The sequence below is a fragment of the Balaenoptera musculus genome, chromosome 14 (assembly GCF_009873245.2).
Source record: "Balaenoptera musculus isolate JJ_BM4_2016_0621 chromosome 14, mBalMus1.pri.v3, whole genome shotgun sequence".
NCBI lineage: Eukaryota > Metazoa > Chordata > Mammalia > Artiodactyla > Balaenopteridae > Balaenoptera > Balaenoptera musculus.
Genome location: NC_045798.1, coordinates 78,118,777 through 78,133,647, shown reverse-complemented (window position 1 = coordinate 78,133,647; position 14,871 = coordinate 78,118,777). Strand labels below are relative to the sequence as shown.

At 40.8% G+C, this 14,871-nt stretch overlaps 1 protein-coding gene across 1 annotated transcript; it reads right to left on the bottom strand.

Annotated features, from left to right (window-relative positions):
* Window positions 1-3,275: 3,275 nt before the first annotated feature.
* SERPINB2 (serpin family B member 2) lies at window positions 3,276-13,195 on the bottom strand. Its single transcript, XM_036823435.1, has 7 exons — window positions 13,025-13,195; window positions 9,654-9,773; window positions 8,250-8,378; window positions 7,621-7,738; window positions 4,880-5,022; window positions 4,227-4,391; window positions 3,276-3,910 (listed from the first exon to the last, which is right to left on the bottom strand). The coding sequence occupies exons 1-7, from the start codon at window positions 13,193-13,195 to the stop codon at window positions 3,506-3,508; spliced, it is 1,251 nt and encodes a 416-aa protein (XP_036679330.1). The 3' UTR covers window positions 3,276-3,505.
* Window positions 13,196-14,871: the final 1,676 nt, after the last annotated feature.

Genomic DNA, 14,871 nt, shown 5'->3' with positions numbered 1-14,871 from the left:
GAGAATTATCTTTGTTAATAACGTATTTGTGTGTTTTTTCTTCACGCAGTTTCTGTTTTTCTCTTCATGGGGCACACATGGTAAAGTGGCTCAGAGTTTACTAGTTGAATGTCGATGTGGAACCCAGAGCAGAATGTTGCTTTGAATTTCACTGGGGGATGCAACTTGTGGCTGCAGATTCCGTGGTGCCTGCCTGACATGTGCTGAACAGATGTTATTATCCACAGGATGCTTGCAGACTATTATTAGCTGGAAATATCATATGGCGGCTCTAGATAGAGGGGCTGTCCATCTTGACTGCCAGTGGTCCACCAGAGAGCGACTTGGGCTGCATCACCGCACAGCTCTAGTTATTTATGTTACACTTAATGCATCAATATAGATTCTGGGGAACCAGCCAAGAAATTGTTTCATCTTCTCTAAAGACACAGACTAAGTTTTATTCATGTTTTCCCACAAACCTTCTTCAGATTCCTTTCCACTTACCTCTTGTTTAAAATCTTTATATATTAATATATTGTTATGTTGATAAAATTTTGGTTTTGCATTATTTTGTTGCCTGTTTGGAGGGGGCAGGGAAAGAGAAAGGAGTAATGGTATCCTAAGTTAACAATATAATAATATCAGCATAATTTTGCTTGTTTGTTTGTTTGTTGTTGTTAGTTATGGCCTGCCTTATGAATATTTAGCAATATGTACAGATATTACTAACAGGGATGGGGGAGTAGGAACTATATGAATGGGCAACGGGGGTGGGAGGGAGAGTTTTTGCTCTGGTCTTTTCATGATATTTGATGTTGAGATTGCATGAATTTATTAGGTATTCAAAATCTTTTAGAACCGAGAAAAGAACTCTAGGTACATCAATATTATTCAAATAGGAATCCAGAAGAAGAGAGTAAATAGAGTAGGGCGGAGAGAGTTGAGTGGATAATGGTTTTCTTGTTCAGTCTGGGTTGACATAACAGAGCACCACTGACTGAGTGGCTTAAACAACAAACATTCATTTTTCACAGTTCTGGGGGCTGCAGTTCTGTGATCGGGTTCTTGCTGAGGGCCGTCTTCCTGGTTCACAGATGGTTGCCTACTTGTCTCCACTTGGTTGAGAGCTTTTGTTTTTTCATTTCCCTGTAAGAACACTAATTACATCACGGGGACTTACCCTCATGACTAATTCTAATACTAATTACCTCCCCAAGGCCCCACCTACAAAGACCATCACATTGGGGATTAAGTGTTCAACATACGTGTTGGGGGAACAAACATTCAGGCCATAGCAACGGCTGAGAGTTTCCCAGAAATGAACCAAGGTACAAGTTTCCAGATGGAAAACATCTCCTGATGAACAAGATAAATTTTTAATACAGTTTAAAAATACTCTTAATGCAATGAAATATCAAGAACATCATCAAAAACAAAAATAAAATAATTAAAACTACAAGAAGCAAGAATTATCTTGACATCAACTTTCCCATCCGCAACTTTGGTGCTGGAAGATGATAAAATTGTGCCCTTAAAGTGCTGAAGAATGCTTTGAACCTAGAATTCTATACTCGTGCTCTAATTCAATAATCATGGTGAAATATGAATATCTTAAGACTCACAACAATTCAGAAAGTTACTACTTATTGCATTGCTGAGTGAATTATTAAAGTACATTTAAAATATGAATCTAAAAGTAAGTAGGAGAATGCAAGGAAGAACCCCTAATTTTCAAGAACGTCTGATTTAGAGGAAACAATCCACAACTCAAGCCTTAAAGAATTATGAGAATAATTTTCTGGGACTCTATGTTTGACCAGCTGACAGTGAGACAGTTTTATTACTGACAAAGAAAATAATCGTTATCACTAGTATTTATTAAGTACTGTACATGCTAAGCATTCTTTTAATTGCTTGTTCTATATGAATTCATTTTACCATCACAGCAACCTAATGAGAAAAGCATTGTTTTCCCTAGCTTACACTGAAAGAAAACTGAAGCATAAAGAAGCATCATTTCCCAGCTTGTGGTTAAATGACTCATAAGTGTTAGGACTGGGATTTGGATGCAGTTAAGCTAATGTCCTTACCTTTTAGCCACCATGCTCCAGTAGGTCACCCATCCCTGGCTTTCATCATAGGGACGGTGACGCCTGGAATACATTTCCAGGATCCAGCCACACTTCTGCAGCCAGAATCTGCAGCCAGCTCAGCTCCCTTAAACCTCAGGTCTTCCTTCATTCTTAGGACTTAAATTATGTTCTTCTCTGATCCACTCAAAAGCATTCAGTGCTATTTGAGGAAAACACACTTATGTAATGTTTCCCATTGTATGTTTCCCTTCTGCTCTTGAGTCCAGTTCATCTCTACCCCTCTGAACGCTCACCTCAATCAATGATTACGACCTTGATTCTATGTCTGGACCACTAGACTTGGTGTTTATTCCTGATGTCCTTGAGGTTTGAACACAGGTGTCCCCAAAGGACTCCAACCCAAACTATTCTTTTGAATTGCTATACCTTTTGCTGCTGTGAGAAGACAGCTCTAATCCATTTTTCCCACGACTCCATCCCCCCTGCCAACATTGGAGCTTCTTGCAAAACGGTCGCTTATTCCTTTGGCTCCTTTTTTTGTCATTTTTTTTTTATTGGAGTATAATTGCTTTACAATGTTGTGTTAGTTTCTGCTGTAGAACAAAGTGAATCATCTATATGTATACATATATCCCCTCTCTCTTGAGCCTCCCTCCCTGCCACCCCCCATCCCACCCCTCTAGGTCATCACAGAGCACTGAGCTGAGCTCCCTGTGCTATACAGCAGCTTCTCCTTTGGCTCCTTTATTCTGTTTATTTTTTCTTGGTTCTCACAAATGAGCCATGATACCTGATTCCTGAGAATCAAGATAAACAGGTCTTATGACCTAAAGACCTAACAGAATGACAACAAACAAATGGTTGTGTGGAAACATGTCTATTTTTAATATATTCACAACCTTCCATAAGTTACAGACACATCTATGTGATACATAATGCTAGAAATGCACATAACTTATATTTTTCTGTTGTTCAATGCTTTCTTCTAGGTTTTTATTACAGAAGTGTATGGAAGGACACCTACTCGTCCTTCATTATAAGAACAAATAAGTGCATTTCCTTAGAAAGAAAAATAAGTGATGACCTGCTTCTGTAACTGTATCAGCTACACTAGACAGTGAACAATAATAAAAGGCCATTATATAAAATAATAAATAATACAGTAAAAGGTAATGCTGTAAAATAAACTAAGAGTAAGGTAGAACTAAATGAGATATCATCCCATTTTAGGAGACCAAATGATTAATAAGGTGGTAATGTTCTGATTGACAGATGTCAAGCTACTTCTGTATTTATATTCAGTGTGTAATAGAAGTTGTTCAGAAAAACAGAAATATGTACAGGAGGTTGCTAAAGTTTTGGCCCTTAGAGCAATTCTGAGGCTTATACCTCACATTACAACATCCTGTGCAGAAACGGAACCTTTCAATTTAGGGTGAGGCAAATCTGCCAAAAAAGAGGATGCTGTTGGTAATCTTGTGCATGACAAAGAAGAGGAAAGGATGGTCTGCCACAAACTGTGGGCCTCCGTGGCCAGTTCTCCCTGACATAATGGCCCCAGTGCCAGCAGCTGCTTCAGTGCCCTCCTCGTTCACGTCCACAGAGGCTTGATGGAACACTTCAGAGAGAAACAGGTCATTCTTTTCAGACATGCCTAAGAAATTGGCTTGGCCCTGGCTGAAGGCATCATCCATGCCCATGGTCCTGAGAATGGACTTGAGTTCGTAATGCTCTTCTAATTTGAATCGGGGGACATACACCTCCACATCATCCTCAGCCATGGTGTCTTCACTGAGCCACTTGTTGAGTTTGTCATAAGTTATTTCACTTTCCAGCTACAAATCCAAAAGCAAAACCAATGAGGGCTTAGCAGAGAAGGAAAACAACTTATAATGTTGACAATCAGTGACTTGAACTTCACTATAGCGTGGGTGATATTAAAATTTACTAGTTTGGTAAAAATTTTGCAAGAAAGTAGTATGTAGGACATAAGTTTAAGCCTTTGAATGAAAGTGTGAGACCTGGCACTGTTCCTCTCAACCAATTCACATATTTCCGTGAGAAACTGCACACCATTTCCCAAGTTGTAGACATATGCCAAGGTAAGTTTAGCCCCAGAAGTTTAAAACGATGGAAGTTGGAATGCCTTACCAACTCCAAGCCAGTAGAGCATTCAGCGATTGCATCTGGAAGCAACAGGAACATACTGACATATCCAGCGTAGGGCAGCTCTAGAATCTGGACCTTCAGGTCTTCTATGTACCCGATGTTCAGCTGTGCGCGCAAGAACATCATCTGTACTGCTTTGCGCTGAGTCTAAAATTATTAAAAAGTAAAATATGAAAGTAGATACTAAGAGGTCAAAAGATTTACAATCAGACATAAAAGAATGGGTTCTGCTTTCGTGCTGAAGAACTATGTTTCTAAAAATCAACAAAATAAATTATTTGTATACCCTGACAGTGGCTCTGATCTATTTAGCTTTTTCAAGATTATACCCATTAGTAATAAGATGGACAATTATAATTATAATAATACTGAAACATTCGTTGAGTACCTACTAGGGGCCAAGAACACTGCAAAATCTCGTTGAATCCTCACAACAATATTTTGAGTTGGATATTATTATTAATCTAGTTTGACAGATCAAAAAATGGAATAGAGTCAATCAACTATCCAACGTGAGTAACTTATAACTAGCAAATTACGTACAAGTATCAGTGAGTGGTCCCTAACTTTTCTTTCTCTATTTTGTCAAAGGCCCTAAAATATATGTTAAGAAAATCTGTCTCATTGTCTCGTACCAAGTTCACACGGAAAGGATAAAGCCCGTTTAATTTCTTCTGAAATGGAGTTTTCCAATTTCCTTTGAAGTAGACAGCATTCACCAGGACCATCTTGGTCTCTGCATCTATAGAACCTTCAGGTAACAAGTTTGGGATTTTGCCTACAGAAAATACGATATATGTTTAGGTTTCATGATTAAGAACTGTGAAGTTATCCTGATTTCTTGAAACTTTTGAGTCACCGTCAAACTCAGCATCCACATTTATCAAACTCTGCAGAGATGTTGATCTTCAAGCTTAAGTTTTTCTCTCAATTTACCTAAATCATAAGTAAAACTGAGACCAAATTTCTGAGGTTTGCAAAATCCAAGAGAAAATGCAGAAGTACTGCAATTAAGGTTTAGAATTACTATCAGACTTGGAAAAAATTTTTAAGTTCCTTTTATACTGTTTCTCAAAGTTTTGTAGTTGTATGAAGTTAGTTAATTCGGATGGGAGTGAAAAAGAGTCACTTAAGGAACATAATAGTGCCTTTCCACAGTACATATGTCACTAGGGCTCCTTCAAGATCTGGTCTAGACAGTCTATCCATCTGACCCATTGATTGACCCAAAAACAGTTTTTTGGAAGTTGTGCTAGACCTACACCAGGAATAGCACAGAATCATGAAGTGAGAAAGGAAGGCTTGCCCTGGTGGGACTGAGAATATTGGAAGAGAGATTCTAAATCAGTCAGGAAACAATGTGTGATAAGTTCTATAAGAGAGCTAAATAATGCAGAGAACTATGACAACACAGAGAAGGGAGTAAACAAGTGAGGAGCCAGAGAAGGTGCTCAGAAATGATAACATCTGAGCGCGATTTTTTTTTATAGTTGGTTTAAGAAACAGGCCATTTATAGTGAATACCTGCTCTGCAATATTTCAACCACTAAATACATTATTTTATTTAATCCTCACAACTACTCTAGTAGGTATTATTATTGTCATTTTACACAGATGAACACCATAGTAAGAGAGATTAGCAACCTTCCCAAGGTCACAATGCTTGTCAGCTGGTCAGAATTCCAGCATCTTCCATTCCTACTGACAGATATAGGACTCGAACAAAAAGGTCACTGTAGTCTGACCAGCTTCAGTATAGTCATTCAGTATTTCTAGTCAATATATCCCTCAGGGAATTAAAATTCTTGGTTACCACAGAAATCTACTAGGACTTTATTTAACTCTGTAATGCATATGGAAAAACTAGTATTTGATCCTAACAAATACAAGAGAAATTGTCTCAAATTATTATAAAATTTTCTGAAACAATCAGCCCAAATGACTACTTGGCATTTTGGCAATCCCACTGATTGATTTACAGCCATTCAACACAAATGCTTAAAGAGAAGAGAAATTCTTGCTGTTCTCAAAAAAGCAAGACTTTCATGCGTCTCTTTAATTTTGCAATCCCTTTTTACTTTCACTTCTGTTAATCCTCACTTTCTCTGCTTCATTTTTGTCAGTGGTGTGTCAATATTTTAGAGCAGTCATTTAAAAATCGAGAAATGAAGAACTAAAGTAGATCAACTATTTTCAGAGAAACAAAACAATTTTTTAAAATTCTATAGAACTTAGTTCATGTGTTTTTTTCCACTGTGGTAATTAAGAAACCAAGACACCACACTATGGCTTGAAACAATGTTTTAAACACAGGAGGTAAATGAAAATCCGTTTTTTGCATTAAGTTAGCAAACACTTTAAACATCCAATTGAAGAATTCCAGAATTAGACTAAGGCTCAGAAGAAGAGGGAACCCCAGCTTCACTACTAACAGGTAGTGGGATTTTGGATGGGAATCTAAGGGAAAAAAAAAAAAAAGGTCATAAAGAACCTAGGGGCAAGATGGGAATAAAGACACAGACCTACTAGAGAATGGACTTGATGATATGGGGAGCGGGAAGGGTAAGCTGTGAGAAAGTGAGAGAGTGACATGGACATATATACACTACCAAATGTAAAATGGCTAGCTAGTGGGAAGCAGCCGCATAACACAGGGAGATCAGCTTGGTACTTTGTGACCACCTAGAGGGGCGGAATAGGGAGGATGGGAGGGAGGGAGACGCAAGAGGGAAGAGATATGGAAACATATGTATATGTATAACTGATTCACTTTGTTATAAAGCAGAAACTAACACACCATTGTAAAGCAATTATACTCCAATGAAGATGTTAAAAAAATTTTTTTTAATTAAAAAAATTTAAAAAAAACAAAACAAAGAATTAAGGCCATGCGTTACAGAGGTAGGAGTAGCTTAGACAATCCAGGAGAGATGAAGCAGGGACCAAAAGAACTTGACAACATACTGACTCTGAATGGTGAAACAGAAGAAAGAGTAAAAATTTTATGATCCCTCTTTTTTCCATTGCTAGTATTCTCACACCAATTACTCAGTTGAAGGTCACGCCTTTTTTCTTTGTTTTTGTCCACTGTAGACACAGAGTCACAACTATTTCAATACTGATATTTCCTCTTATATTCTATTCTAAGGTAATATCCAAAATCAGATTATTTAAGTACTGAATATATGTCTTCTATTAGTAGACCTCAGTTATTTTTTTCTCACTTAAAACACCACGTGGCTCAACAAGAATCAGGTTACATGAACCAAAATAACTAAGGTGGGGAGTAAGGGCTAAGTTCAAGGATGGTTTTTTAAAAAATACATAAGAGCTTTCTAAGTGGAAAGAAGAGCAGAGACTATTTCCTTGGTTTTACCTTTGGTTTGAGTCTTGACCCAGGAATTAATCTTTTTTCTGGCATCTTCTGCACATTCTAGGAAGTCAACTGCCTGGGGTTCTGTAGAGTAATATTTCTTGGAGAGCTGCATGTATCTCTTTAAAGCAAAAAAAAAAAAAAAAAGACAAAGTTTACATAGAATACATACTGAACAAGCCTTGGTGTAATTATAAATTACAGGCTTCCTGTCAAGACTGGGGAGCCTGAGGTAGGTGTAGGGGTGGAGGTTGGCTAGGGAGGCTGATTATATGTGTTCTCTTGACCTCCACCCCCAACTCCAGTCCCAATTCTATTTGCTCTCCTGCACGCTTTGCATTATGACCACTGGGTACAAGGGGAGAAGTTGGGTGTGGGGATAGAGGCTCTGGAAATCAGCTGTGCTCTTCCTGACTTAGGGCTCACAGGTGGGAATTTTGCAGCAGGGAGAGAAAGCCCCCACAGAGGGAGCGTAGGGATAGCTGCGTTGGATAGTGTCCAATGGCCTTAGGGAGTCTAAGGGAACCCATGTGGGATTCTGACTCTCTCAGCATGAATCAGAGAGAACAGCTTTAAAACTGACCTCCTTGTAAGTTTGGGGCCCTGACATTTAAATCGCAGGTTTCACTTACTTCCTTGAATCTTGCAGACTTCTCTCCAAACAGCTTATTGGCACTTTCCAATAAATACTCCCCTGTGGACGTGTTGAGGGCGGAGCTGAGAGAACGGAAGGATGAATGGACTGTGTCTGCAGCTTGTGCCTTAAACAGAAAGGAGAGATTCTCTTTATATAACTCAAGACTCCTAAACAAGATATTTCTTAAGCAATGGTATTTTTTCCAATACATCAATAAAATGCTGTATTAAAGTATACTTTTTTCTGGCACTTTAGAGGAATCTCTGAGGAAATACTCTTGATATGGATAATCAGATAATTTTTTTATTTGTTTCAGATTTTACTGTGCCTATGGATTGGATTTAACCGTGAAGTAACCAAGATCCTAGAAGAAAGTCAGGCTCCTTTTACAGTTTCCTAAACTACAAAGTCTGTAAGCAATTTTTGTTATATTAAAATGTCGCCTTAGAAATGTTCTTTAAAAGGTTCTTATAACCTCTGTAAGTACCGTTTTATAATTAAGGGGTAGTCTGTGAAGTGGCGAATCTGGGTTTTAGAAAGCAGGAAATTGAGGGACATTCCAGTCCCCAACCTGAAGTTTGTAAGCACGATGACACACACAGGGCTTAGTCACAGCAGCGCCTGGGTGAAGCAGAGGTCAGAGCTCTGCAGATGGACCGCCAGCTGTCCATTCAGACCTGGCAGAATCTCCCTATTGAAGGGGCCCTCTTCCCCTCCTAAGTCCACAATTCCCTGGCTGACAGGCAGAGCATCAGCATTCCCAGGAAGAAAGCTACGTGGGGCATCTCCCCATAGCCTAACTTAGGAGTGTGACTGTGGAAGTTGTTTACCAATAGGAGCGCATCTACGCCCAGCTCCTACAATGTAGCTGGATAGCTGGTGTTTAAGGAAATGGAGTATTGGGAAAAGAAATGACTACGTGAGATAGATTAGCTGAAGAGATTAGATAGATGATAGATAGATAGATCATAGGAGATAGAAGGGGAGGACATAAAGGATATTCGAGGGTCAGTGACCTTTCATGAAGTCACCAAGGCTGACCTTCTCCATTCCTCTATTACTTGTCACCCCTTACTCTGGAAATCTGCATCTATGCATGTGTATTCTAGGAGTCTCTACAATGGCATTAGAATAAATTATACATACGCAACTAATGGCAGAGTTGGGTGATAGAATTTAGAAATAGTCTTGGCCTGGAAGTCGTGAAGTCTGGATTCTACCCTGGCTCTGCTCTTACTGATCAGAATAGGATATTTACTCAAGAACTGTGAGCCTTAGTTTTCTTTCTATGAATGAGGGAAGTTGTACTAGGCTCCTTCCCTGTCTAATATTGTGATTTTAAGACAAGAATATTCTGGAAATAAAATACAAAAGAAATAGAAATGGATGAATCAGATACCTGCAAAATAGCATCAGGATAAATGCCCTTCTGGATCTTCTGTGTGAATTCACAACTGGTGAAGATCTCTTGGGTGTCTGGGGTGACTTTGCGGTCTCCAACTTTGTTAAACTGAAGCACCTACAATTGGAATTCCAGAGAATTGGGTACATTTTTCTGCTACATTCCTTAACTTTTAAACCAATGGCTATCAAGTACCTCTTAGTGGTCCTACGTCTCGTTTCCTGCCTTTGTGTATGGCAACAAGCATAGATGCTCTTCATATGTAACATGTGTCAGTCAGCAGAAATTTCCTTCACAGGACTCAGCATGAACTGTTTTATACTAATTCATATGCTGGCCATTTTGACAGCAAATTGTTATGATGAGATGATTTATAACCTCTAAATTATCTAAATTATAACCCAACCCATAAGTTGCCTTGAAAACATGCCAGTATTTTGAAGGAAGCAATAAGGTTAACTCCCAACCTTGTATCTCTCTATTCAGTGGCCTTATATATTACACACTTCTAAGCTGTCAAAAACTACGAGCCACAGCTAGCTTAAACATAAAAGCAGGTCACTCAGTATTAACAGGGATCACCTAAAATATTTGCACATACCTTATTTACACATAAAGAAATCCCACACATCTGTCCATGTGGGGGGCAAACGGCAGAGGTCAGATGACAATATGGATCTCTTTATGTTGTAAGTGGCAGATCCAGGTAACAGTGAAGGTGGCAGGTGCACACTGGCCCCGGGAGGGGCCTCAAGTCCCCTCCCCCCAGCTGCAGCCTTGCCAGCCTGGCTCAGCCAGTCTCAGCACCCCCGAGCCTGGCCCTGCTACCCACCCACTCCCACCTCCAACATCCTTTGGGTCTCATCCCCATGGGGTCCCAGGTGAGGAGGAGCTTATTGGTAAATGGATCGACGGTAGACGTTCTGCTAAGGAAGGAAAGGCAGGCTTGTCCAGCAGGTGGTGAATTTCTAGGCTGGAAAGAGAGGTGTTAGGATTTGTGGGGTCTCTCTCTGCTCTTCAGATCACACATTATAAGTCTTACCTAATACTCTTTGAAAAGAAGTGGTCTGACTCTGCCGCCACGTAAGGGAAGAATATTTCATGTAACAGCTTCTCCGGTTGTCCTCCCTTTTAAGGAAATTGATGGGGTCTCGGGGCTAGCACTAAAGGCCTCCTGAGTCACTGCAAGAGCCCCTGCAGGAGGGGGTGATGTGAGGTGACCCGGGGCCATGCTGAGGGGTGCACCCTGCCCAGAGAGGCAGCTTGGTCTGGGCGGGTCCGTGGCCTTGCCCTAAAGAGAAGAGCTGATAAAAATACTCCTGCTGACCTCACATCGCCTACGCTCTGTAAGAGTTTATCCCGTCTACGTATTCCTTTATTCCATTACAACTATGTCACCTTTACCAGCTATATCAATTCCCAACTGTGTGGCCTCCTCTTGCCCTAAATTTCTCATTTCTATGAAAGGACTATGGTAATCAGAGCGCCTACCTCACAGGATTTTGTATTCTGTGGGTAAACTATAAAACGTTCTTAGAAAGGTGCCTGGCTAGGGCACTATGAGTGTCAGCTCTGATAATTTTTAGTTCTACCACATGCTTCTCCTATTCTCTCTAATCTTCACACCCATCTTGCCGGTTATGCATTTTCATTCTCCTTTTAAAAATAAGAAAATTGAGGCTCAGAGGGTTGAAATACCTTCCCTCACACACCTGGTAAATGGCAAAGTCACCACCCAAACACAGGCAGGTCCATCCCCAAAATCCATGCTTCCTCCTCCAACCAAAGAGCTTCTCCTCTTTTTTTAGTAGGGAATTAACCAAATTTGCCTTTGAATTTTAAAATCTGCCCATGCAGCACAGTTACAAGAAAACTATATAAACCCCTTGTCCCATGTGCTGAAAGCACTTGCCAGACACAGAAAAGCTGTGTTGTGCCAAGTGACCAATAAGTTAATTTTCCTTTCGTATCAAAATCAAGTTTTTTACTTTACATACCTAGAGCACTTCATTTGGCATTTGTCCTCAAAGAAATATTGCTTCTGATGCCTTTACATCTAAAAAACGAAGACCCTGATGTTTTCTAAAGTTTTCAATAGAGTTCACTGCACTTATTTTTTTCAAGGCAAAGAAAATAGAGGGAAGGAGTTTTGCAAAATGTTTCTGCTCTCAGATGTGAGCAACTGGGTTTTGTTGTAAGTCTTGATGTTTAAACTGCCACAGACTCAGGGAGTGACACCCCCATCCCTTTTCCTGCTGCAGTGAGATAGGCCAACACTCTCTGTGAGCCACTCCAAACAAGGCCCATCTTAAATGGGTCACCGTGTACCTGGAAGGAGATATCCATCTATCTATATACACACACCCAGGTGCAGTTCTCCTGGGAAACTCAGAAGTAGCCAGCAGCATTTTGGTGTGACTGAAAGCAGAATCCGTGCTTGTGAGCGACCAGAGCCTGTACTTAAAGCATTCAATTTTAATGTTTGTACATATGGGAATAGGAAAGAATTTTAATTATATATTACTTTGGTCACTGACCCAGGAAATACAGGATCATGTGAATTTTAATGGTGCTGAATTCATCCCATGGGACCATTGCCGTGTACAGTTGAAGTAGTTCAACATATTTCCATGGCCCCAGACTTAGTGAAAGGGTCCCCTGACTGAGCTGGTGTCAGCTTCCTTCACCAAGGAAGGAAGCCAGTGGCCTTAACAGAAATACCTCACAATGCTGTCCCACCCCCTGTCCACCTTGACTTTGAGGACTGGCCAGCATGTCAGCCCCACTTTGTTGACATGAACTCTTGGGGTTGAGAATATTGGCTGAGGTCCTCTGAAGTCACGCTGCTCTTTGTGCATCTCCCAGAGTGCAGAGATCACGGGTCTGGGATATTTTTTCCCTTGGTGACACTCTCTTAAAACCACTGGAAGGAATTCTTTACATGAATGGAAGGAACCTGAGCTAGGATGGCGGAAACCAGAAGAAGCCCTGGGAAAGGTGCTTCATTCCCACCGCCACTCTCCCCACTATGTTAAATGCCACTTGTCTTAAAACCAATAGAGATAAAGCATGCAAATACTTTGAAAAATATAAGCATTATACTATCAAATATAAGACGTTGTCACTATTAACCCTTTCTAACCTTGCAGGATAAGAAATTCTGGTACGCTTTCTGCTGTATCTACCACTGAGGGTGTTTGTGGTTTGGCTATTTTATAGCTTTGAATCTAAGGAACTTGTGTCGTAATGGCTTGTGATGATTGCTGACCTTGTTAGAGTCAAGATGTCTCAGGCATGTAATTAGAGCAATTCTGCAATTCAGTTCAGGAATCATTCTGTTCTAATTTGGAACTTTAACAGAAACTTACTTTGGCCATCTGGTGTGCAGTGTTGCCCCTGGCACCCAGGTAGATCATGGCCATGGCGGAGGAGATGCTCCATGGAGAGAAGAAGAGATTCTGGGTGGTGGCACTTGTATTTGCCAGACGGCTGAAGAAACTGAGGGCAAAGATTGTGTTTGCCTTGTAAAGTTCTTCCATTGTTTCAATCTAGAAGGAAAGTGAGGGGAAAAAAATGAACAGCTCTAAAAGATGATTCAACATTTTGAGTGATGTCAGCAGAGTGGTACAGGCCGTCCCCTGCACGGGGCAGGGGTTCCCTCTCTGTTCTCCTTTCATCCAAGATCATGAGGTAGAGCAGGGACAGCATCGTGACCCTGGGACCTGTGCAGCCACAAAGGGTCCCACACTCGGTACAATGCACTGCTACCACAACCTTGCAATTCTTAATAACTTTAAACAAAGGGCCCTGCATTTTCCTTTGCACTGGCTACTGCAAATTATGTAGCCGATCCTGAGATAGCGCGAACAGTCATGTGATGAGTAGTGACACGCCACATCATAATAATGACAATAACAGCAATAACAATAAATAGCCTTTATTGAAATCTTACTGTACAACAGATGTTGTTTTAAACATCTCACCTGTACTAACCAGTTAATCTTTATGGAAACCCTATGAGGAAGGCATTGCTATTCCTGTTTTACAAAGGAAGAAACTACTGCCCAGAGAGAATAAGAAAAGTGACCAGTGTCACTCGACTATAAGGGGCAGGACTGGAAATTGAAGGTGGTAGGTGGGTAGCCTCCAGGGTCATGTTCTCAGCCTCTATGTTGTACCCACAGATACACACCACACACACACACACACACACACACACACACACCCCACAGGCAAATACATGCATATTCAAATGTATGCCACACGCACATATACTCTTATTGGCGCCAATGGAGATGGTCAAACTTCTTTCAAATTCCTTGCTTCTAGAAGTGACCTAGACTCACCGTTTGAGAGTGGGCATTTTTACACAGCCCTACCTTGCATACCTGCACCCCTCCACTCACACACACCATAGCCTTTCTACCAAAGCACCCCTTGAGCTGAGCAGTTCATTAATGGGAGAGCTGGAAAGGCCCCCTTCTCCCACCATCCCTAGCAGAGAAGTCAATGCCAGGTCCCATTGCAGGGGTGGTCCTGGGGCTATGGAACACACACACACACACACACACACCCCATCCACCCTCTGAAGATAAATAACAGACACGCCCTCCATGACCTAAGGCTCCGCATGCAGCCAAACGCTTGGACACACCTGTTGATTCTGGCCAACAAACTGTATCTTATGCTTTCAGCTTAAAACACACCCTGCAATTACCAAAATCTATAAATATACCAAGTGACGCTGACACTCATCATCCCACAGGAAACCTTCTTGTGACAGTGGCTGGGGAGCTGCCCATGCCCCATGAGGCATGTCCTGCAGCTCTTTAGGCTTGAACTCACATCTCCCTAATCCATGGGTGTCTTATGTGAACACTTGGTTCACCAACATTTCTTTTGAAGAAAGTGATTGCAATCTGTGTCAAAATTTCTTATGGGAAATACCACTCAATTGTATTTTTTCAAGACAAAATAGTAAATTAAGTAAAACTTGCCCCCAAAACTCTCTCATGTCTTCTTGTCTCCTTTAATATTTAATACTCATGGGATCTGTATGAGGTAGATATTAGGATCTTTACTGTATAGGTTACATCCTGATGCCCAGAGAGGGTAAGCAACTTGTATAAGGTCACAGAGTTTGTATGTAATGGTGCAGGGATTCAAGCCCAGGTCTGCTTCAGAAACCCACTCTATCCAATGTCGCTCACTGCCT

Coding starts and splice junctions, on each gene's coding strand:
- SERPINB2 (XM_036823435.1), bottom strand. CDS start 13,195: ATGGAAGAACTTTACAAGGCAAACACAATCTTTGCCCTCAGTTTCTTC. Junction 8,379..9,653: donor ATCCTGATGCTATTTTGCAG/GTATCTGATTCA, acceptor TTTCTGTTTAAG/GCACAAGCTGCAGACACAGT. Junction 7,739..8,249: donor AGTCTGCAAGATTCAAGGAA/GTAAGTGAAACC, acceptor TTTGCTTTAAAG/AGATACATGCAGCTCTCCAA.